The 25,576-nt window shown below is 51.2% G+C and overlaps 1 protein-coding gene across 5 annotated transcripts in view; it reads right to left on the bottom strand.

The window, feature by feature from the left end:
• Positions 1-25,576, bottom strand: part of OPCML (opioid binding protein/cell adhesion molecule like) — a 334,851-nt gene that overhangs the window by 291,328 nt on the left and 17,947 nt on the right. For 2 of the 5 annotated variants that reach the window (XM_040534084.1, XM_040534081.1), the window contains exon 2: positions 251-453. In XM_040534084.1, the coding sequence (XP_040390018.1) occupies positions 251-311 (61 nt within the window). In that variant the 5' untranslated portion in view covers positions 312-453. Of the gene's footprint in view, positions 1-250; positions 454-1,000; positions 1,043-3,621; positions 3,702-16,522; positions 16,770-25,576 lie in introns of those variants that run through there. The other 3 variants (XM_040534083.1, XM_040534082.1, XM_040534085.1) reach the window with 3 other exon arrangements.

Below are 25,576 nucleotides of genomic sequence, written 5' to 3'. Positions count from 1 at the left end.
ACGATGCCGGCCAGCCCCCGCTGCAGGTACCAGCACTGCCGGGACCCGGCAGCCACCCGGGAGGCCAGCCCCGTGCTTTGAACCCCGCTGGAAGCGCTTGGCGATGCCTGCTGCAGAGCAACTCGCTGCCTGCGGGCGTCCGTGCGCTGTGGGCATGAAGTCCGGGTCCCCCCGGCACGCGCCGCCCGGCTCTCCCACCCTCCGCGCCGCTTCCCTCGCAGCTCCCTGCAGAAAAAGCTTTTCACACTACCTGGGATGAAGAGCAGGGCAGTTGTGGCGGTGAAGACGATCCAGCAGGCAGGATGGTACATCTTGGAGCCGCACTAGGCTAGCGGCTGATTTGCTTGCTGCTTGCTGCTGCTGCCGCCGCCGCCGCCGCTGCTTTCGTCTGCGCTGAATTCTGAGCAGGTTTAAATCCAATGTTTGCAGAGGGAGGGAGACTGAGTTAGCGAGCTGGAGAGAGAGAGAGAGAGAGAGAGACGGGAGCAGGCAGTCAGCGTCTCCGATTTTGCCTCGCACACACGCGCACAGCTAGCAGAAGGAGCACCAGGCTCCGTGGGTGCAGCGGGGACGCAGACCTCCTACCAGGCACCCATTGGTTCGGGTTGCTGACTGACGCGCACGCTCTCGCTCTTCTCCGGGGCTCCCTCTGCCACCGGGGACCTAAACGTGGGCATCGACCCCCGGGCACCCCTCCCGGCACCGTGCCGGGGTTGGGGACGTGCTCGTCCCACCGGTGGCCTAGCGCCAGCAGCCCGGTGCCGCGCTCTGCCGCGTGCGCGGAGGGGGGGGGGTTTGAGAGCTCTTTGCCCCCCGGCTCGCCCCTCCGCAGGGTGCCCTACCCGGGGACACGCCGGCAGCTCTGCCTTTCAGCCGAGGGAGGCGAGCGCTCCCGGCTTTTTAACGTGAGTGGGAGGTTTTTGCGCAAAAATCTCTGGAACCGAGGAGCCGTCTCCGAGATCCCAAGCAGAGCTGTGATCTTCCCCTCCCGTGGGCTCACCGAGCACCAAAAGGACACCGAGCCCGGGGTATCTACACTCCCTGACCCCAGCCCGCTACCATCCAGCCTCCACTGAGGCACAGGAGAGTTTTCTCAAGCTTTTTAACACAATCCTCTCCTTCCCAAGCCTCCGGCTTCTCCCTGATCCCTGCTTTCCCCGAGACCCTCTCAGCACGTTCCCACATCGAGCACCGAGCACCCCCAACGCGCAGCACCGGCTGCGGCCGTCCATCTCTCTGCCGTGTGCCATAGCTCCCTGACTGCATCCACAGCTCCCTCACGGGGGCTGAGTGACATTTTCCAGCTGAGATGTCCCCCCCTCGCACAGCCACCCCCAACTCAAAGCATTTACAGGCTAGGGATTGGGTTTGCTGCACTGCCAAAAAGAAAAAAAAAAAGGCTCCAAGTGAAAAAACAATCCAAAAGGAATGCTTATTTTTTGACATTTTTTAAAAAACAGAGTTTCTTATTTCATATTCATCGCAGCTTTGTTAAAAATATATTGTAAGCATTTTAAAAGGCAAAACTAAAGACAAACTAAAACGGTTAGTTTTGCTCAAACCAACCTCTTTCCCCATTACCTTGGGGCTAAAGGTCTCTTTTTGTTGTTGCAGGCCAGCCCAAGCGTGCTTTTAGGCCAACACTTTGGAATTTCAGCTGCGAACCCGCCACAGCTTTTTGGCACCAGTGGTGGTGAACTCCTCCACCTCGTCCTCCCCCATCCCAGGGTTTTGTTCTGCTCCTCCCTTTGGTCCCTGTTTTCATCTGCCTGGGCATCCTTCCACCACCTCTGCCTCCCCCCCCCCCCCCCCCCCAAAGGACACACACCACCATTCCCTGGGCTCTTCTCCTTCTAGATCCCTTTTTGCATTAAATTCATTAGATGAAGAAGAAAAAAACACACACACACCAAAAAAAAAAAAGTTAGCCCAGATCAGCACCCCAAGGAGCAGGGATGGGCGCACCCCATGTGCAAAGCCACCCCGACGATGCTCACCCAGTGAGGGCTGGGAAACGCCAGGCCAAACTCTCTCTGGTTTTTAGCCCTCAGTCTCTATTCATTTTCTGCTCTCCATGAATAAACCACAAGTTTTTAAAAAGCTTTTAACTCAGCCTCATTCCCACATCATCTGCTGAAGGCAGGCACCCCGTCTCCCACATCTTTCGGTGGGTTTGAGCATGCTGAAGGAAACGTGCCGAGGGACTCTTCCTTTCAGGAGGAGTAAAGCTACATTGTTCGCGGCAGCCTTGACCTCTGGAAGAGCTAAATCACTGCACCGAGTAAAAAACAAGCAGCCTTGTTCAGCGTGAGACGAGCATGGCAACATTTCTCTGCTGAATTGTCCCCTCGCTGACACCCAACCGGCTTGGATAATTCAACCAAGTGAATTTCCCCTCATCCCCAGCCACGTGTGCACCACAGGAGCGAGCCCAAGAGGCTCAGCACCCCTCTTCCCAATGCAAGAGGTATTTGGGGGCACAGAGCAAAATCCCTCAGGTGAACCAGCTTCCCCCAGTTCCCTCCAGAGCTCCTTCCCCAGACCCCAAAGGCATCACAAGGGGGTTGGGAACCCAGCTTCTTGCAGCACGGAGGCGTTTGGGATTTCCACACCCGCCCCAGCTCAGAGCGGGGCTGCGCAGGGCTCAGCTCCCCGCCCGCGGCTCCGAAACCTGCAGCGGGAGCTCGGAACCACCCGAGGCAAAAGGAAATATTGTTATCCTCGAGGAACCAAAGGAAATGAACAAAGAGCTCATTTCTAATTAACAGAAATGTTTGATGGGCTCAGAACAAACATGTTGCTCTGCTTTCAAAAACCGGAGTTGAAAAGCTATATTTGGGCAAATTTCAAAACAACACATTCTTACTTTTTTTTTTTCCCCCTCCCACAGCATTTCTCCCGTATGCTATTTTTTTTTTCCACCTTGCAGTGACTATTAAACAAACCCAACGCACATTTAGCTCGTCTCCTTGTATCTATTTTGGCCAATTAGGCTGGCACCTAAAGTACCGAGCAGAGCTCTAGGTACGACCTCGGACCAGGCCTTCAGCACATCGATGCCTTCGTTTTCCCACCTGCAAAATGGGAACAAACACGTTTCGGTCGGGCAAACGCATCTATAGCTGCTCCCCAGCTCTCTGCAGGGCTCAATGGGGCACTGGGCTGTTTTGTCTGATTTTCAAGACAAAAGAAAAGATGTATAAATACGTACTTAGCTGGCAGAGCTTCTCGGGAATATTTGGGGATGTACAGCCTTGTTTGGTTGTTTTTAACAAGCAGGGGATCTGAAGTGTACGTTCACATTTGACAGGCAGCACCAGCTCTGAAAGGAGGCATTATGGTCTGCTGGGCACATTTAAGCACGGTTTCGGTGCGTATTTCCAGTATTTTTTTCCAAGCTGGGTGCACGTTTCCACCCGGGACCACCCCAATTTGGGGGGTAAATACCTCACCGCCTTAAAAGCCTTTCACAGAGGTCTTTTCCCTCACCGTCTCCTCACAGCCTCACCACGGCGGCTGCCCCTGCTCCTTTCCAGGCCTCGCCCTGCCCACAGCCTCCACGGGCCTGGGGCGAAGGGATTACCCAAAAACCTGCCTGCCTATGGGCTGAGCCTCCCTTACCTCGTCCCTAGCTGGTGCTCTCCCCACGGCAATGCCCCGCGCAAGGCCCTGGAGCAGCTGCAGCCCCACAGCCTCGGCCCCAGGAGCGGCTGGGCCTCCCCCGGCCCCCCCCCCCCCTTCCTGTCCCCTCGCTGCTCCCTCCTCCCCTTCCCCCGTGTTTGTGTCTCTCCCCGAATGAAAGGCTACCCTTTTCTCCTTGACATCTTGTTAGAATGTGAATACAACATCTATTGATTTGCATTTCATGCAAGGAAAGAAGAAAAAAAAAAAAGTAGTTTAAAAAAAAAAAAAAAGAAGGCGCTCTGAACTCAGAGCTACTGAAGGAGTAAACAGAAAATGCAGGCAAAGGCAGCTGAGCTGAGGACTTGGCTCCTGGCTCTCAGCATCCAGCCCAGAGGCTGATATTTCAGCTCAGACACCCCAGGGAGACCAGGATCTACCCCAAACTCCTGTGGCTTCACCGCTGTCCCCAGGCACGGTCCCCAGCAGCTGCACGGCCTCTGCCGTCACCTCACGCTGCTTCGGCTCCAGCCGTGGCCGAGGACAGGACAACTGAAGGCTTTTTCCTTTCCTAGAGGTGCCACCACAGAAATAACCCACCCTGCCAGCCTGCCTGAGAGGCTCCTGCTCCCCAAAACCCAGGCGAGCAAAGCAGCGAGCGGCGACACCCAAGGAGAGAAACCCCACGGCACGGGGGCATCGGAACGGGCACCACGGACGAAGGTGAGCATCTCCCTCGCCTCCCGTAGCGGGGTGCTGGGAGGATTAATTAGTGCTCGTAATAACGCACTTTGAAGATAAAGGCGGCCAGAGGAGCGAGGTGGGGACTGGGGAAGCCAGGCACGGCGGGGCTCCTTATCGGCTGCTCACGCTGCAGCCCTGGCTGGTCCAGCGCCGCGCGGGCTCAGATGAAAGGGAGAAGGGGAAAATTTCTGTGGCATGAAAGAAGGGAAAAAAGAGAAAAATCAAGCACGTGCTGCTTGGGGAAAGTAAGAGAGAGAGAGAGATGAAAAGACTGGATCTAAGTCTCTAAAAGCTGGAGAGACCTGCTATTGATTCTGGCTTGGGAAGAAGGGGCCTGAACAAGAGCTGGTGTGTTGTTAAGTGCACTTATCTCCTCTTGTTAGATGGCAGAATGGGGCCAGATGGACAGGGTACTAATTCCCGTCACGAATCATTACCACAAGCACTGGATGAGGCACCTCCAAAGGAGCAAGGAGCCTCCAAAGGAGCAAGGAGCAGCGACACGGCATGGCCAAGAACCCACGGCAGATCCCAGCACCGCGCCCATCACCTCCCGTAGCCAGCATGGAGCTGCTCATGTCCCCAGACCATCACCACGTCCCTGACTGAGCACCTTTCACACCTCCCCACAACCCCAATGAAGACTTTCATGGGGTAAAGCCATATTCACATCAGAGCAGGTCGCCCAGGACCATGTCACTCCTGGGTATTTCCAAGGATGGAGACTCCACAATGCCCCTGAGCATAGCTTTGATCAAAATGACTGAACTTCAGGGAAAAAATGAGGGGAAAAATTTTTTAAAAAAAAAAACAACAAACAGCAGAAACGGTGCATTCTGATCCATAAGATGGTTGAAGGATAACTCAGGTATCAATTACTGGCTGTGTGCTTGGGGGGGGGGGGAAGCGGAGGGACAGGGGGATGTTTGTATTTTTCAATAAGAGGGGGAAAAAAGCATTTTTATTTTTTTAAGCTCTGCCCCTTTCATTTTTCCCTGTGCTCAGTGGCTCTCCTTGTCAGTCCTCCATAACTCAGGTAAGAACAGAGGACTCCAGATTAAAGGGAAACATGGCAGCAAACAAAACCATCAAGGTAACAGAGGACAAAGTCAGGGAAGATGAAAAAGGGAATAAGTCTGCATTCTGCAAGATTCCCACTTTGGGCTTTTCTGTGGGTTAACCCAGAAATGGGGACCAAGGTGCACATTTCAGACTCCAACCTCTCGGGCCAGACATGTGAATACAGAATAAAGCAGATCAGGAACCCCAGCCTCAGCAGCAGGACTCAGCCTGTCCTGGGCTCACAGACATTTAATAAACCCTGGATTTTTATAGACATTTAGGTGGGTGGACAGACAGACAGCACGCTAGACTGACAGCTCCAAATACCTCTCTGCACGAGCGTGGGTAGCGCAGAGCGCTCATGTCCCAAGCACGCCCCGCAGCTGCAAACCCAGCCCTGCGGCGTGCCCCAGCCCTTGCTGCTGCACAGAGGTACCCAGCAGGGCTGGGGACACAAAATCTGGGGACATCAGGCTGAAATCCTGACCTCCGGCACAGCTCAGGTGCCCTGCTCCACGGGCACAACCATGGTCAGGATGCGACCCTTCCAGCGCACCGCAAAGCGAGCAGGTGCCGGGAGAGGGGGCACCGCTCCCTCGTGCAGCACAGAAAGTATTTTCCATATGCTGCCTGATCACTTATACGTTTCTTAAAATGCTATTGCACAGATATTTCAGAGGCATCATGTAGTGCCATCTGGTATGTTATATATTGCACTGAGCCCGGCCAATTCTGAGATTCTGTAATTTTATCTCCTCCATTTCGTATGCGGCACATTGCGAGACAAGTTGACGGGGAATGGGAATTTGCGGAGGGATGGAGTGCAAGTAAATCAAAAGAAGAGGCCCACAAACGAGCAGCAAGAGCCCAGCAGTGCCAGCTCTCACCCATCCCTAATATCAGAGCGGAGATATGGGGCTGGATTTGGCCATTTTGGGAAGGCCACCTTGCAGCAACACCTGCATCGCCCAGGGCAGAGCGCTTCTTCCCCCGGCTCTCCCACTGCATCCCTGCCTGTAACAGCAATGTCGCAGCGAGGAGAGACGCCTCCAGCATCTCCCAGATGGCCCTTTCCCTGCCTCCCCCAGCTTTTCCTGGCGGCACCACGGTCCCCCCACTCCCCAGCACACCAACAAACGGCGCCGGAGCTCCTCTCGCCATGCAAACCCTCCCAGCAAGGGAAGCTGCTATTGCAAGAAACTACCCGGAGTCCGTGAACAGGGCAAAGAGAGCAAGCCCTGCCCTCTAGGATAAGAAATCACAAAGTTTCACCATTTAAAGCAACTGCACCAGTCGGGCACCATCTCCAGTTTTTTACCGACTCCTTCGCAAGTGCCAGACACCGCGTCCACAAAGCTTGGTGCTGCTCCGATCAATTCATCCTCATTTTATTAGGAAAAGAGACGTTAAAAAGTAAAATCTTTCAGATTTCCTGTGTTTGGCTGGCTCCCTCCTCTGGCACTCAGAAATATTTTTATTTTGTAATTGGTTTGGCCATGAAGTAAAGGGAAATACATCCGGCATCCTCCTTGGCCCCGCTCTTCGAGGCAAGGGAGCCTTGCTCTGACTCACCGCGTGCCGTCAGTCTGTTTTTAAAAGCTGCTTTTTCTGTCCCTGCTACAGCAATTAAGAGGAAAGGACAATTCACCACAAATATTATCCCTGCCTCTAATGCTAAAAAAGGAGCCATACACTTGGAGAACCAGAATTGCAAGCACCTGACCACATCCCCAGGGCATTTCTTACCGCAACCTGCTCTGAATGCTGCGGAGGAAGATCCAAGAACCCCATAGCCAACCCCCAGGGCATTTCCTACCCAGAAGAATCTCCTCCTGACCCTCATTAATAAGGCAGCACCTCAGTTCCCCAAGCCCCAGGGCTTGTTTTTCCTCACCCCGGGAGGCACCTGCCCAGGTGCTGCAGCCCGGGGCCATTCCCAGCATTTCCAGGGCAGCCTGTGGCCATGCAGCGAGCACAGGAGTTGGGAGCGGAGGTAGATTTGGGGCCTTTTTTTGTTTTTAAAGAGAGACACAACCAGCTGCTAGGGAGATCTGTATTCTGGCTCAAGCATTTTCACAAAGGTTTTGGCACCAGGCGTATTTTTCTGCTTTCAACTGTATTTTATTTTTTTTTCTTAGTTCATTAATAAGCATTAATACCTTGTTTTTGTGAGCGCTTAATATTCTTCCCAGCACTCTGATTTTTCATTTGAAAGGGACACTTCAAGGGCTTTTTAAACATTATTTTGTTATTGTTCACAAAACACTTCTGATGGAAAACAGCATTTCCATTCTGTTTTAAAACTTGTAAACAACCTTTCCCCTTTATAAAGGAATAAAGCATGTTTATCCATCTACCAAATACTGACAAGCCGAGAGCTACAGGGAGCCCGTTAGCTCCAGGAGCTCGGGGTGGTAGGTGTTCAGAAATAATAAATAATGTTTGCTTCTCCAGCTTTCCTCTAAAGTTTCAAGGACTCTTGGCTCCTCTGCCAAACTCGAGCGTGCAGCCCCCAGCCAGCCTCCCTGTACCCTGGTGCTGAGCCCTTGCTTTTCCTCTGCTGCCAAATCCAGGCCACCCTCCTGCAAAGGGAGGGCCCCAGGCTCGCCTGCTTCCACCCAAAAAAGCTGCTCCAGTGGCACGAGCAGCTCCAAGATGCTGGGGGGACTGGGAGGGACCGAATTTCTGCATGCTCCCAGTAATGCCAGGAGAAAGATCCATGCTTTGCATGGCAAATTGGCACCACAGGTGCAGCACCCAATTAAAACAGCTTCTGTATTAAATCATGGGCTTAGTTTGGAGCCGCACATCCCTCTTGCATGAGCATGCACCCAAATATCCTCACCCAGGGCTGGCACAGGAGGATGGAGCAGCTAAACCTGCACTAACAGCCCTCCAAAAAATCAGGGGCTCACAGCAAGCACGTGGTCTCCTGGCTAAAGTCTTTCCCAGAGGAAAACCCGTGGTAGCCCTCTGGAGAGGGGATGGAGAAAAGGAAGTCAAGCTGCTGCTCCAAGGCATGACAAAGTCTCTCGAGCCCCTCCTGGAGAGTTTCTTCTGAGCACCAGGCATTGCCCACACTGCTCGGAAACACCTAGCCCTGTACACGCTACATAAATATTGACAGGGTGCATTATTAAATAAATAGATCTGCGCACGCGTTCAATATTGACTGCCTGGAGAAGGCAAAACAAGGCCTGGGGGACGGCGGTTTTCAGCCAGCCCCAAATCGGATAAGCATACACACAGCCGGTGCCCCAAGTAGGGCCATTTGCTCGTGCCCTGAGCACCAGCTGGGAGAGGAAAGGGAAAGGAGGCCCTGGAGAGACAAGGAGGTGAAATCTAAGCCTGGCAATGATGCCTTGACAAGCCATTTGTTTGTCTGAGTCTGTTCCCTTCTGGTCAAGTAACTCACAAATTCAATAGCGCACGCAGAGAGCTGGGGCAAGGAAGGAACGGAAAGGGAATGTATTCCTCTGGGGACAATCAGTCACTGAAGGAAGGCCTCTGGCTGCTCACATGCGCTAATGGAAGGGATTAGAGAGCTCCTTCTGGGGATCAAAGGGAAGCTCTCCCCCAGGAGCACGCTGCTGCCTTCAGCAGCCCAAGTCCCAGCGGACTCCTTCTGCAGGAGCTCCGCAAGTGTTTTCTTTGGGGGTCACAGTCCCCTGAGCCTCATTAAGGACTGTGAAAGGAAACAAATCTCCGAGCAGGACTTAATTTGAAGGAACCGCGCTTCATCCAGTTTCAAGTCAAAATTACACGCCGATGCCAGCGCTGTGCTGTTTCCTTGCAAACCTTGGGTCTCGAGACCTAACCCCGTCACTTCCCAAAAGGCAAACGCTGGCACATCCCCCCCACCCCTGTGCTAATTAAATGGGAAACCACCACTCTGCGTGGTTTCAGGTCCTGTGCAGCATTCATCTCTCTAATATCAACCCATAAAAAAATAATAACTACAACTGAAGCTTGCTAGGGAAAAATCAGCTTTACAAGTCATCTGGTTTGGATCACAGGAGATCAAAACCAGGAGTGGCAGCAGCCTTGCAGCTCATGGCCCCGGTAATAAGAACTTGCCTATTTCATGAACTCAGAAAGCAATCCAAAGGAGAATCATTCTTTATAATTGTTTTTCAACTTCTCCTCCAGCTGGAGGAATAATGACTGCACAATTCTCTTAACAACATGATCATAATCTATCAGTTCTATGAACTATAGAATGAACCCAAAGAGATAATTGGTGCAGGCACTGAATGATAAACATGTCAAGATTATGATTTCTTTGCTTAAAAACGAAACGAAGATATGATTGGAAATGCCATGCTTGGGGAGTATGAGCAATATTCCCATGCTCCATCATCTAAATTAGTTTATAATTTGCATACACTTGTATTTTTAGGCATTGTTCGAAGGCAGGGGAGCTGTAAAACATTAAGATCCAAACATCGTCAGGCTTTGTCCTTCAGTAGCACCTTCCAGGGCACATCTCGGTGTGTACCAGAGCCCCACCGGCTGCGCGGGGGGTGCAGAAGTGCAGGTCTGCTGGGGAGCCTCTGGATTTATCGCCTCCTCTCCACGGGGTTTACAACCTCGAGGACCTGCCTGAAGTGCAGGGTTCACACCCACACCACCGTCAGGCTCGGCAGGCAATGAATTTTACTGCTGCACCTTTCCGTCTGCCGCTTCGCGACGCCCCCAGAAGGACAACAAATCCAGGCTGACATTCAAACCATAGCGAAACCTAAAACACAGCAAAAATCACCCGGTTTCCTGGTTGGTAACGCATGCTGGGTTGGCTTTAACCAGCAGCCCCCTGAGCTTAGCAGACCGCAGCGCTTTGTCGGGTTAAGTGCGAGACAAAACCATACCATGGTCATGTGCTGGAGATCTCCGCCTGTTCAGCTGCACTCGTGTTCATTTTGAAAACGGGAGGGGAAAACACAGAAATAACCCACCTCCCAAAGCTGTACAAAAGCTGTGTGTGGTTATTTTTAATCCCTGCAACCAGGGGGAGGGTTTGGGGAAGAGCCGAGCGCTGGGGCAGGCTGCAGCACGTGCACTGCTGCTGGCCCAGGTGCTGCTGCACCATGCACGTCATCTCCCCGTGCAGAGCTTCTACCTGGAGGTGGTGCTTCACCCCAAAAGTTCCTGCTAGGTGCAAAGAGAATTGGGAGAAAGACCAAGGCCCTGCAACCTCTGCCAGCCCCAAAAGCACAGCAGGGCTTTGCTAGCCCCCCAGCTCTGCATCCCCTTCAACAGGTGCCCCCTGCTTGCAGGGAAGTCCTGCCTGGAAGTCCTGCACACAAAGGGACAAGGGACAGCTTGGCACTGGGATAAGGACCACGGGAAGGGACACTTCTGCTCTTGGACAGACTGCATGATCCATGAGGAAAGGGGAAAATCATAAAGGAAGCAAGAAGGAAACAAAAATGAAGCAAGCCCGTCCTTTCTGTGCTAAAACAGAAAGTCCCTTAAAGCAAGCCTAGTGAATTAAAGAAGAATCCCTCGAGAGCCTCCGTGCTCATGAACAAATTCAATTTGCCATCTCATTTTGAACTTCGGAAAACTGAAGCTCTCTAAACAAGAGGCTGAGCACCGCGCTCTGCCTCCTGCTGTTGGGGAGCAGCCCCATCGCAGAGCCGCATGCCTGCCGACCAAACCCCCCTCACTGGACACCCCTACAGCTGGGACAAGGAGGGGATTTGCACTAGGTCTTGCTACAGCTTTTTTTCCTTTTTTTCTTCCACCTCATTTTTCACTTCTCCTCGCTTCATGCTGCTTTTATCCAGCATCACAGTGATGCAGTGACTGGGGGCTGGCTGGCGGCTGTATAGGCACCGCTCCCTCATCCACCGCCTGCCAGCAAATCCACCTTTTAAATTAAAGCACATCATAACCCATCTCAAAAGAGGACCCTGCAGAGACAAACCCCAGCCCTGTCGCTGTTACAGGACTTGTGGGCACAGACAACCTGGCTGGGGTCCCACATGCATGGGCAGGAGCAGGGCAGTTGGGGCCAAGCCAACTTGAAGGCATCCTCCCCTCCCCTCCCTCAGCATCTTCCCCCCAACCCTAAGAGTGGCAATAAAGGCCACGTTAATTGGAATTCATTTTAATGTGCGCTGTCCCCCTTGCGTGCTGGGAAGGCAGACTGCACGGCCCTGCCCGACTGCTCGGGAACTGGCACCAAAGTGCACTGCAAACTCAAGCCAATTGTACTACGTGCTGCAAGTAACTCATTCAAAAAACACTGACGTTCTTGTCAAATTAGTCACAATTATATATATTTTTTTTTAATTTCTGACTAGCTCATCATGGGATAACACTCAAAGCGATCAGGATGATTTTTTCTTTCCCCGTCATCGCCACCAAACGAAGTTGTTTGTGAGTGCACGTGCTGGAAACCAAACCACGCGCGACGAGTCTGTTCTCACTGTCAGGGAGGCGAAGCTGCCGGCACCAGGTACGGGCAGCCCCGTGCGGATTCAGCTCGGTGCTCGCAAGGAGCTCGGGGAGCGCACAAGGGGAAGGCAGCACGGCAATGCTGTGATAGCACAACCCCACTAACGAGGGGAAAGCCGTAACACGCAGGGACAAGGTGGCCGCTGTGATAAGATACAGGCTTTTTTGGAGTCGCATTATCCCAGTGCAACCTATTACTGTGTCATTAGCAATGAAGTAATATTCTAGCGGTTGATAATTTGACTAATAAGCCTTTGTGACAAAGGCAAAAGCTAAGACGAAAGGCGCTGCTCGAACCAGCAATTTGTCCCCACAAACTCCTGAGTGGGAGACAACAGCGGGAGGCATCTGTCCAGGAAGGTGCAGGAGCTGCTCCCTGGCAGCAGCTATTTATATCTGCATCACACGCTGTACCTCCAGCGGTTATAAAAAATGGAAATTCTTTGTTAAGCACACCCACAGAGCCCATGCACCACCCCTACCCCCTTGTCCCAGCCGTGCCACCAAGGCTCCCTGCTGCAGAACTGGTCCGGAGCCAGAGGAGGATGCTGGATGTGAAAGCACAGCTCCACGGCTTGGCAGGAGGGGAGCAGAGCCAGCAGCAAGGGACACAGCTCGGGTGGGAGTCATGAGCCACCCGAGGCTCAGCAGGGCCCTTTCCCGGGTTTAAAAATCTTTCTGCTCGTGAAATCTCTCCCCAAGAGGATGCCTGGAATAAATTGTCATCTGATAATAGCTACCAGGTGGTGAGCGAGGAAAAAAGCAGACATGCACAGAATGTTTTGACTTCAAACTCATGTGGATTGTCAGAGAGGGAGTGTATTTTGTGTCCCTTCCTCTTCTCTTCCTCCCCCTCACCATTTTCACCCCTTCGCGGATTTTATTTTTTGGCTCTCTCCATGCAAACCCTCGGGGCAGTGGCTGAGGGCCAGAGGCAGAGCCCCCACCAAACCCCCACCACCTTCCAAAGGGCCGGGGGTGGCCAAGGCAGGGCCACCAGGCCAGCTCCTCATCACCTCTGTAATTAAGAAAGCAGCTGAAGGAAACCTTCAAAGCCATCGCCGCTCCTCTCACCGCCTCATCTCCCACCGTCCCTACCCTCTGCCCCTTCTTGCTGCAGCCCTCGCTCTCATCACCCCGTAACCTCTCCCATTAACTCCCACTCAGGCAGGGGGAAAGCTGCCTGAGCTGAAGGCAGCTGCTTTTAATCTGTTAGAAACGGAGACTTCCTTGGCCTCGGGCAAGGAACAGTCACAGAACTCCCTCCCGTCCAGCCAGAGAAACCAAGATGATGTTTCCCGAGCAGGGCAGCAAAGGGCATCCTCCACGCGAGCTTCAGAGAAGAACAAAAGGCAAAGCCATCCCTCCCCGCCTGCTTTTGGGAAATGCACGTCCCTTTCTTCCTCTCCCAGCAATAGGCTGCCTCTGCACGAGCCCGCGGACGCGCACGCACGGAGATTACATCTTGTTCTTACCAGGAAGGGATATTGACTTGGAAAATATCAAAACCACCCCCGAGCCCGCAGCACCTCTCCTTGCTAAACAAGAAAAGGCAGCGTGAGACAGAGGCTAAATCGAAGCAGGAAGGACGTTTTACTACCCAGATGATGCGAAGAAATTAGCTTCTGTAATAAGGAGGTCAGCAGAGCGCAAGAAGGAACTTTTCAAGGGCATCTTGCGAGTCCGGAGGTCCTTCCTTCCTCGTGGCTGTCCCTGCGGGAAGCGACAGGAGCCAGCTCTGTCCCCAGCACGTGGGACATGTGGCTGGTGGCACGGGGCAGGCACAGCACAGAGGTGCCCCTGCACACCCTGACCCCCACAGCTCCGTCCCTGCTCCAGGAAAACAAAATCAGCCACGGGCAAGCTCTAAGGATGACAGCCAACGTAACGACACACGTAACGCAGCCGGCTCCATTGCAAATGTAATTGCAATCCTAATGCAATCAATGCCGATGGAAACACCGTATTTATACAGGGCCTTTCATCACTCACATGTAATGCAGTCAGTGCCAGTGCAAATATGCCAGCATCTGAAATAAAATATTTGCCATACATCTCGCGTGCATGCAGACCAAACACCGCGTCCGGGAGAACCTCGCGAATCTGCTCATCGGGGGCTCGGGGAGGTTTTGTGCATCCTTAAAACTCTTAAAAAAATAAATTCAAACTACAAGAGCCTGCCCAGACGCGGCATCCCCACCTCATCTGAACCCCAGCCACCCAGTGTGGTCACAAAGAGGCCAGGATTTGGCCCTTCCCTTTTGGAAAGTTGGCACAGGCTGGGAGGACGGAGCAAGCCCTCCTGCCCCAGCTCGCCATCCCATCTGCCCTCTGCATTTGATCCAGGCAGTCCATCACGGGTCTCGACACATTTAATGTCTCAGTAAAGAAAAACATGATGCGTCGATGCTCCCGTAAAGCTCTGACAACTGACAGCCTAATGGCTCCTTATTTTTTCCCAGCTGCAGTTTAGAAAATGAAATAAATTTAGCTCCTTAAGCAGGCTGGCTGCTCGGTGAGGAACGTGCTCGCCGCTCTCCTGTCCGCCGAGCCACAAGACCAGGGGACGGCTGAGGGAAAGGGCAGTGCGAGGTGTGGGAGGGCACTGAAGGATTGTTCACAACAGATTTACAGGTCCAAATGTCCCAAGTAAAGAGCAAATATTCTCCACTGTCCCCAGCGAGGTTGGCTTATCTCAGCCCGCTCCCATCACGTCAGTATTTGGTGTCCCAGCTGGCACCAGCGCTCCCACAAACTGTGTAGTGGGACTGAAATGGAGCAAAAAAAACTAAATTTATGTCAAAGCAGGTCAGGAGAAAGGTGAATTCCTACTCAACCTGCCCATCTCTTCGTTCCCTAGCGCTGGACACAACATCCCAGCCGTGGGCGATGCCGTCCCACCACGGCACAGCACGACGGGGTGGTGGCACCCCTCGGGGGACCCCGCAGAGGGCAGGACATGCTGCTCCCCACCACAGCAGGCACTAAGAGTCAGGAGACACAGGCAAAGCTCGGAAATCCCCGTCTGCCCGGTGGCTGCAGCATATGAAGCAGCGCCCTGTAATTAGGCTGAAGCACTGCGTGGCCACGGGGCTGGGGCAGCGTGATGGAGAGCCTCCCGTCGGGAAGGGCTGGGTCCTTGCGGGGCGCACAGCGGCCATCACTCACCAGCAGCTCGCCGAGACGACGTAGCGAGGCTCAAACCAGCAGACTGGAAACTCTGCCTGTGAAACGTTTTTGAGGCCACGAGTGATTGAGGACGGACGGGCCTGGAGATGAAGCTCTCGTCTCAGCGGGAAGCCTCTGGAGGGCAGGAAAGGAGGCTGTGGGGTCCGGGTCCTGCTTCTCCGAGCACTGTGCTGCCGGAGGAACCCATCCATCTCCTGCTGCCTGGGGTGCAGACCCCTCACTGAGGGCAGACAGGGGTGGGGAGAGCTTATTGCCTCTCTCCCCCCACTGTGACACGCAGCCTGGGCTGTGACATCATTTCTGAAGCATTTCATAGCTGGTAACCCCGAGCAGGGAGCTGGACCCCAGGCACTGCTTTTGGGGGATCTCTGCATCCCCAACATCATCGAGAAGGCCCTGCAGAGGTAAGAGCCTCCCCGACTGACAGCATAAACAGCGTGGTGCTTTCAGGTTCAGCTACAAGCCTTTTTTCTCCCTTTTTGCTCCTGCTAATGAATTCCTCTTAGGCAGCTTTTCCTCCTGCCCACGAGGCGCTGACCAGAGAGGAAGCCGAGCAAGGGGCCGGGACAGTTGGCAAAGCCGACGAAGACAGATGGAAGGGCAGGGTGACAGGAGGAGCTGTCAGCACCGGCAGCTCCTGGCTCACCTCCTCACAAACAAGCTCATCCATTACCAGCCCGGGCACAAGCAGCCCCTCGGACAGACACAGGCCGGGCTCTGCCCTGCATCCATCAGCGCAGTCGAGGACACGACCTCCTGCAGCCACCCATGGGGTTACGAGCTCCGCAGCATCCTCGCACTGCAGCACGTGTCTGGGGCTGAGCATCCCCACCGCACACCTCCTGGTCCTGGGAAATGCGCACACAGCCCGCTGCCCACCCACATATCCCCCCCTTTGCAGCACGCCTGCCTGCAGATTGTTCCTTTCAGCACTTTTCTCACCCCAAATTCCCCGCTCTCCCCCTCCCCTTGCTGCCTGAGGCTATTTTTCTCCCGATCCAGGCCAGTGACAGCTTCAAAAGCAGGGCTCCTGCAGCACGTCTTTGCAGTTCGCTCCTGCTCTCCAGAGGAGCTAAACGTGCTCCCGGTGAGCGAACTGAGCGAACACCTGCGAAGACCCCATTTCTCCCTGGAAGCATTCAGGAGCCAGAAAAGGGAGGAGAAGGAGGATATAGCGCAGGCCACTCCAAGAAAAAAGACCTTGGGATCCTTAGCGAGCTTGTTAATTGCAGAAAAGAGGAGCTAGTGCTAGTACAGGACTGGCAGCAGCCAGAGGGAGTAAAGGGACTGGAAGCAGCGGGGAAATGAAGGGAGCTCCAAAGGCAAAGACCCAAGCAACCTCATTTCTTTGGCTCTGCTATAGATGAGTCTATCTCAGCTTGAGAAAGTCGTTTCCTTTCACTCCACCTCCCCTCTTCCCCAAAACCAAGCCACAGGGGCTCACCTTTCCCTGTGAGCACGGCGCATTGAGGAGAGCAGCAAAACCCGTGCTCGAGAGCCAGCGAAGGGGCAAGTCTCGCCAGGAGCACGGTGAGGCTCGGGGAGTGATGAAGCCGCCAAGAAGTTGTAATCAGGACTAATAGTTTGAGGTTCTTAATATTCCTGCCATCCGATAAATCAATGGCGCTAAATACGAGCGAAGGAAGGCGAGCACCAGATTGACAGGGCAAATTAGGCCAGGCTGCAGGGAGAGATTTCTCAAACAGTTCGTTCCATCTGAGCTCAGAGCGAGCTCATAAACAACAAAAAAAACTGGGAGCACCTGGGAAACAGCAAGGGTGCTGAGACATCCCTTGGCCGAGTTGTGCTCCTGGCTGGACTCCGGCTGGGGGCACCCGGACACCCCCAGGGTCATTGTCCCGCCCTGAAAACAACACCAGCTCCCCCTTGGCACGCCAATTGTTGCCCAAAGGTTAACTAATTGTTCACCCTGCCGCTCCCCGGGCGCTGGGAGGATTTAGCTCCATGTTTACTGATTGCTTTAGGGATGTGCGCAAGCCACCATTCAAGTGCCAGGAATTGTTATTAGAGATATCCAAGCGCTGGGATTTACAATAGGATTAGCGCCCTGAAACGGAGCTGCTTCTAACCGGAGTGCAGGCAGCAGTGCCCCGCTGAGCCTGCCCGAATAACCCCAGAAAGACTTGGGTAGTCTGGGGGGAAATAGGGATGCACAGCCTTCTAAACAGGAGAAAAGGAACAAGGCCGCCAAGCTCTTTCAAATCATCCAGGAGACACCTTGCAATTTATATCACATCTTAACCAAATGCCACAGCTATAACCTCCGTCGAGTTATAAAATCATGCCTGTGCTGTGAACGACCCTGGCACTTTCAGCATCCGCTTCTGGGCTCAGGACCCACGATACTACGCAGGCAGCCCCCCCAAATTAATCTTACTCCCTACTCAAGCCACACTTAACACAGCCCAAAGCTACAGAAACGTATTAAAAAACGAAAAATATTGTGGGGACAGATGTGTACCAGTGCGTTTGTCCCCGTGTTACTGCTCAGTGGGACGTCTTCAGAGAAGCAACATCTTCAATCCGGTCATCTGCATCTTCTGCTCCATCCCTCAGGAAACGAGATGACCAGACGAAATACACCAGTCGCTGTATTCCTTGTCATATAGGATTTTTCCAGGTCCTTAAATCACTCTTGTCACTGTATGACAAGGAATTGGAAGGGCTGAGATTATTTATCTTAAAAAGGAGACAAATAGGAAGCCTTATGATAAATGTATATGAATTAATGAATGAGAGAGACAAAGTACATCTGGTATTTCCATCCTCCCTGCCTCGCAACACAAGCGGTCCCCTTTGATTCCCCTGAAACAGTGACAAATTCAGAGCTGATGAAAAGAAACACTTTCCCCAACCAGCCTATGAAATCTGTTGAAGTCAAGAGCTCAGAAGGTTTCAGAGACATTTATATCAATAACAGGGCTACCCAGAGCTAATGGCTAATGCTAACGAAAAGGGGATAACGAGTTTAAGCCAATCTCTGATGACTGCATTGGGCTGAATGTAACCCGTGGAGTTTAGCCAGCAGTTCCAACCTGGAAAAGCTCTAATTCACATGATATTTGCAAGTTAGGCTTGGCAAGGATATCCTGGGGGTGATGGGGGTCTCCGCAATTCCTCCACCCTTATCTGTGACTCAGGACCCATCTCACAGCTGGACCAGGCTGAGTCTGAGCTCTGCTCTGTCCCAGTGAATTCCTGAACACCTCCCTCCAAAATATTTGCCTTCTCCTTCCCCTCTTCTTGCCCGCAAAGAGCTCAGGGAGCTCTGTTTGTCCTACAACAGCCATTTGACACCAGCTATCTGCCCACCCTGGGACTGCAGTCCGGAGCTCTCCAGTGCTCCTGGATTCTTGTTAAGTCCCATCTATATTCCTTACCCCTGAATTACCAATACAGCAAAACACTGCTGCTCTATTTTTCCTGGGAATTGTTGCTTTGTCTTTGGTCTCTTGCTACCGTGATTATTATTGATAACAAAAGTGGTGCCCAGAAACCTCAAATGAGAGTCAAATTTCGATTAAGTACACACTGTAAGACACACTCCTTGCCCCAGGAAGCAGCTTAAACACACTGCACAGATACAAGAGGAAAAGAAAGATTTGAAAACATCCACAAGGTCACACAGGGAGTCTGCAGCACAGACAGGGAAGGGAAAAAAATACACAAAATCACCAGTGCTGAGACATCCCTGTCCATCAGCCTTGCCCAAAAATCACCCCTTATCTTCCTTTTGTTCGTGCCACCCTTGGCTGAGAGGTGACCATGATATTTCTCCATTTTTTTATTTCGCTGACCAGGCCTGGCCAACAGCATCTTCCTCCTTATAATTTGCGGGTCTGGACATGCACATTGCAAGGACATTGCTCTTAATTTCTAGCATTTCTGCAACATTTTCCTCCCTCGTGTTCTTAATGTCTGGCAAGGACCTCTGCATGTGACAGCACCTATGCCTGACCAAGACATTAAGGCCACCATATTAAGGCCAGATAATTAAGGTTAGATCCCCAGTGGATCCTGATTAAATAGACCAAGTCAACAGAGGGCCGGATTCCACCCAAGGGCAGCTCGCAGCACCAAAGGCAGGAGCTTCCTGTTCTCTGCTGACACAATTTGGGACTTTTCCCATAGCTGAAAATCCTCCGGCACCTCTCTAAGCTCTAAATCACAGCAAAAACTACTTGAGCAGAATGGCACTTCCCTACCCAAACACATTGCAAAAAACTCTGCATATCTGTCCCGGACATCAACAGGCGCAATGATCACTGTAAAAGGTTTGAACATAGCAGAACGTTCTTTACTCGGGAGTGTAACTTGCTCGTTATTAAGTGCTATAGAACGCCAAGCTCCCGCTGTAAAAGGCTCTTCAGAAATGACAACATAAAGAATAATGGGCTCCAAGCAGGACTCAGGTGAAACTTGACAGTTAAAGCCAGGAGAATTTTATATCAAAATCCTGCGAGTTCCACAGGAGCATAACACAGAGCCATAAATCACGATGGCTTGGCTTACAAGGTTGGTAGAATTCAGGAAATATAAAGCCCCAAAACTTTTTGATGAACATCCCAAGTCCCGAGCTTGCTACGTGGTTCTCTGCAACTGTTTTTCAAAGTGCATTGACCAACGTGTCCACAAATATTTCACCTACTTCTACTGAGGACCCAATACAAGGTAAACAGTACTCAAAATAATAAAGATAGAGTCCTCCCCCCCAAAAAAATGTGACATTTAAATTGCACAATGAGGGCAGGTTTCATGATGCGAAAGGAATGAGTTCTCTGGATACTGCAGGAGAACATTTCAGCCTCTGCGACCCAAATCCTATCGCCCAAAAATCAGGGACAGGATAAGTCTTCACAATGAAGTTACGGGTTTTGCCATGGAAGTGATGAGCAAATGCTCAAATACTAAATAAACACCATAAAAAAAACGTCTTCCCCTCCAAAAAAACATAGTTCCACTGCAAGCACCCAGAGGACTACTCAGCCTATTTTCCAGCAAACCCCCAGCACCTTCCTCCACCTTCCTCCCAGTGGAGGACCCAGCCCTGAGGAAGGCAGCACCGCGTGGCATGGTCTAGTCCACCCCTTGCTATTTGTTTTATGGGAACATGCATATTAGGAAACAAAATTTAACACAAGAATAAAGTTGGTGAGCAGTTTTAGCGGCTGCATTTAGGCTGCGTTGCTTCCCCTCGCCGTGGGTTATTGATCTCTGCAGAGAGGAGTCAGCAGGCATGGCTGACACGCCGTCCCTCAGCCAGGGGTAATGTACAACCCTGTTGGGAGCTGCCGTTAACTGATGAACCCATCTGGCAGGGGAACCAGAGAAGTGATTGATTCACTCTCCATCCTGGTACTTAGACATTTCACCCTCAACAGGCCACGAAGCCTCGTTCATCATCTTCATCAATCAAATGGGTAAATATCATTAAATCTGCAGGCCACAGGCAGCATCATTTATATTTTCTTTTTTCTCTTTTGTGTTTCAAAAGTTTGCCAGCTCCTGTCCCCACACCCTTTACTGAAAAATGGTGCTTCCACTTGCTGGGGATTCGACAAGGGGAAATGGAGAAGCTGAGCCCTGGTAAGATGGGACACGGGAGGGCTTTGGGTCCCTCTCCCCTCCCAGGATGCAGAGGAGGCTCAGAGTGTTCCCAAACAGAGATGTGGCCCCATGCAGCAGCAGAGCTGTTATTTGGTTCAGCTCATGACAGCTTCATGCTGCTGGATAGGCTCAGGGAGTTTTGCTCCACGACTGACATGGGGCACAGCGCCCAAGTACCACCACAGCAGGAGGACCACGAGCAGAGTTGGGCACAAGCCCGTACTGCTCCACTGAATTACATGGAGTTACGATCCTCTACCTGCAGTGTTCATCTCGCCAAGCTTCCCAAGGACAAAGCTCTGCCACAAACACCACGCTCTGGCTGTCCCCATGCAGGTGCAGGCAGAATTAAGGTATTTGTAGCACGGCCAGTACCAGAAAGACCTGGGTGAGGAGGTTATTGGTGAAGATTCAGGGAATTTGGCATAAACAGCTGCTCAAGGTGCCTAGGAGGATTGGCTGGTGTTACGGGTACTTGGACCTTATCACAACTGTTTATCAAAGCTGTGACTCGTATCTCAATGCTCTTACAGAAGCCTCTTATCACACCACATCAAGATATCTAGCATGGAGCCTGTTTAACAGCACTCAAACACCACAAACCAGAGGGCATGCAGAAAGGGGACAGAAAACCCATTAAAACCCAACAGGTTGGAGGCTGTCCTGCAGCAAGCTGCTGTGTTCATCTCCCTCCCTCCCTCCCATCACAGATCCACACAGGTCCCCCCTGCACAGCCGAGCGATCTGACAGGACCGCAGTGGGAGGATGGATGGACAGACCGCAGCCGCAGACAAATTCACCGCCCTCTCCCAGCAAGATGCTCCATCAAAAAAAGCTTTTTTTTAAAAAGTAGAAAACACTATACAAAATCATCTGACTCAGGGAAATTTTTTTTCCAGCAAGTTCAGAAAGGCCTTGAGTGAAAATCCTTGTCTAGCACGACTGAGAGCCACACGAAGGAACAGATGCAGCAGCCAGCCCATAAATTAAGTTGCAGAGGAAAGGTTGGAAGAGCCAAATGAAATCTCCACCTGCCATTACTCCCGAGCAGAGCGAGGGCCAGGACTGCTGAAGGAGGGCCAGCAGCACGGCGATGGATGGGCAGAGGAGTCATCCTATTAGCCTTAATTGCCATTTCAATACCATACCCATGTCTCCACATAAGCCTTCATTTTGTGCAAAGTTGTCAGTTCATGTCCTGAATGGGCCAGACTTGTTATCAGCAAGCCGTTTACAGCCCCTGGGCTGTGCATTAATTAAAAAGGCTTTGTGCTGAGGCTCATTCATTAGCACACTGCTCCTTTAATCACTGCCTCTTCAGCCACCAGGACAATCTATAAATCTCCTCAAATATGAAATGATGAAGTGGAATGGTTCAATTTATTACAACGTAATAAGTCAGGATAATGTGGAGGTGGACAGGGTGGTGCTGGAGCTGTCTCCCTGCCCAGTTATCCCATCTCATTACTGACAGCAACCACAAACGAGAAGAGCAGAAGGGACGGGGGCGTGGAGGTGAGCACGAGGGATGGGGTCCTGCCACCTCCTGCCTTCCACCCAGCCCAACCCCAGCTTGATGCAGCTGACCAAGGATGGTGCAGAAAGCAGGACACAGTTTCTTGGCTTTGAGAAGAAAGAAATAGGTTTTGCCCTGAAGAAGTTCTAAAGATTTTGCTATTTTACACAAGGCATCATCTACACGAGCAGCTACCTGCATGCACTCAGCACTGGGTGAAAGCCTGCCTGCTTTGCATTCCTGATTTCTCATTTGTTCCCTCCTTTAAACGTTGTTTCATCGTTTCTGGCAATATCTGGGTTGGGACAGATAGACAAGATTGCGAGAACATCAACAAGTACAAAATCCATGCAGTAACACAAAGCTTCTGCTTTGCCACTTGTGGCTCCTCTCCCAGCAGCTGGGCTCCCACATGAAGTTACCAAATAAAATATTGTAAAATATGGTATAAAATATAACCCCCACACATTGGGCTAATTAACAAAGGGAGAAGGGGCAAAACTAGCCTGACTTTGCATTTCCTGAATAAATGCATCAAGGATGCCTAACTAGTGAGGGCAATCCAAGCATGAATCTCTCTTTTGCTGGAAATCTGGGAATTATTTGGCATCTTGAGGATGCGCCAGGGGAAGCAGCAGAACTCCCAGCTCTTTTAGAAAAACAGCCGCAGCTTCCAAAGAAAGTGCAAAACGAAAACTGCCCATACAAAAGTTAACAAAAGCTAATTATGCTCTTAGATAAAAGGGAAGTGTTTAGAAGAAAAGCAGGATTTGTAAAGAACGCTGTGGTGTCTTTTGACAAACCACTTTTTCCTGTCAAAAAATACCTAATAAGAAATATCCAGTTCCCACTCAATACTTCTCCAATTTGCTACTTTATTTTCTTTGCTCTCTCTGTTCAGCCTTAGAAAGTCTTGAATTCTTCGTCACTAACAGTTATATAATTAATGTGTCTGTTAATACAATTAAAACTGCAAGTTGATTTATCCAAGTCAAAATTTATTCACAGCAAAGTCAGTTGTGATAAACTGACTACATGGAAAAACTGAAATAATCAAAATATCATATTTCAACATTTTCTTTAAAGCTGAAAGCTGTTTCACAGTCTCTCCTCCTTTCAAAATCCAGGTTATCATCGGTCAGGATTTTTTTTTTCAGATAAATGGTGGAACATGCTAGCTACAAACACACACCATTTTAACTGACCCAGCCTAATTTTGCGGGAGGGGATCTCTTGGCCCACGAAAACGTTCAAGGTTTTGATGTTTTGTTCCCATTCATTATCAGAAGTGCATTCAAAACGGTGCTACAGGATGGGAAAACTATTTCTTCCCCCATGTTACAAAGGACTGAGTGTGCACAGTGTTCAGAACCACAGATCTTTAATACTAGCAATCTGCTAAGTGCTAATTTGTCAACATGATACCTTTCATCTCCAGGCTTCCCAAAACACTTCATTTGCTCAAGAGTCACTTGTCCCACCACAATAAGGTTTCTGATCATCCACACGGTGCCTCGAGGAGGAAGTTTGGGTTCCTCTGCCCCCCAAGAAGGGCTCCTGCAGCAGATGGGCGACTAATTACTACTCGAGTCAACAATTAACCCTGTCCCTGGCTAATCCATGAGTTTCGAGGAGCTTTTGAGAGGGAACAGCATGCCAGGGTCCTTTACCATCAGAAAACTCTATTATGCGGATCTTCAAAAAAGCTCAGTACTACAAAGCTATGAGCATTCAATCCCATTAATAAAACACATCAGTATATAATTATGATATTAGGCACTTAAATTGCAGTTTTCATCTGCGGCTCTCAAAGTGTTTTACCATAGTAAATTAAGTCCCCCTAATTTGGGCTGGCCAGAGGTTTCCATTTGAAGCTTCTTCCTTAAGAAGGATCTGATTGTGTGCTCAAAAAGAAAATCGCACAGAGGGTCTGTTCTTCCTGAAGGTGTTCATTTCCCTCCTGGGGAGGGTGCACGCAGGGGAAAAACCTGCCCAAAACCCCTAAAAATGCTACGGGAATGAAGAGTCAAAATGGCAGAAGAGGAATTGCCACTCATCTAAAAACCTCCACGGTGGCAGGGAAATTGTTTTTACTGCAAGCTGCCGAGGACAGGGGCTGTGGTTGATTGCATCTTAGCACAGCACTCCTCGCACCACCAGCGCTCTCTGGTTGTCCCCATCATACCGGGGTCATGCAAGACCAAAATGCCTTATGTGAATAAAACCACACCGAGACCCATCCCTTCTTCTCGGGACTCACCCAACCTTCCTATCACCAAATTTTCTTGACTACTGGCATCTCCTTGCCAGGATGTGCAGCCTGGTTTGAGGATGAGGACGGAGCCCCGCTCACTGCGGTCTGACGGCCGCGCTCGGGCACTGCTGCCCTTGACTAGATGGAGGCTGACAGCCACTCCTCCGGAGACATACTGGCCCACGCCGGAACAAATATACTCCCAGCAGGCAATGAAGCTGAGTAAATCAGACACGACAATAAAAGCATCCAGGAAATTCTCCGTCTGGGAGGGAGAGCGTGCCCGGCACACCGGGTTCAGCTTTAATTTGTGAGCAGACCCACACGCTCGGGAGGTTATCGCATGAGCACCTCATCATATCGCATGAGCATGATATCACCACGGGCACCAAACAGGCAGCTTGCTCACAAACCCATTAACTGGTAAACACCAATCTTTGGTAATTCCAGCTATTAAAAACAACTCAAAGAGAAATCAGATCTCATTTTACAGGGAGCGCAGGGGTCTCACTGACTTTTTAAAGTTTTCCCATATTCGAGCTAACAGTATGACTTTTATACGTTCAGCTGCTGCACTGCCCCCAGGTTTATTAAATTCACAACCAGGGAGACAGGATGGCTTTTTCTTCTTCCCAGAGAACCCCAAGAGAAAGGGAAGTTTCCCAGGCATCGCTCCGAGCTGTGATCTAGGAAACTGTGGGGGACAGAGAGTGGCAGACCACACGACAAACCAGGCAGATGCCGCTCCATGCATGAATCCGGCATGGCCACGCACATTTCAGGAAATTTTCTACATGCCTGGTACCCACACACATTAGACATGCAGCACGAGCCATGTTCAAATCTCGGGGACACAGCAGCTGATCCCTTCTCCGAAAGTCCCTTTCCTTAAGCATCTTCACTTGCAGGCTGAAGTCACAAAATCAGGTCTCCACGTCAATTTTTAGCTTTAAAATACCACTTCCCGCCCAGCCCCCTGAAAATACAATGGAAAAAATATATATATTTTTTCCCCTACTTATGACCAAAACCACGTTTCCCCTGAAAATGTTTTTCAATCAGCTCTCATTGGAATTAAACCCATTTCACTGGAACCGGA

This window comes from Cygnus olor, chromosome 22 (genome assembly GCF_009769625.2).
Source record: "Cygnus olor isolate bCygOlo1 chromosome 22, bCygOlo1.pri.v2, whole genome shotgun sequence".
Lineage (NCBI taxonomy): Eukaryota > Metazoa > Chordata > Aves > Anseriformes > Anatidae > Cygnus > Cygnus olor.
The sequence above is the reverse complement of the archived record's forward strand: the minus strand, read 5'-3'. Positions and strand labels throughout refer to the sequence as shown.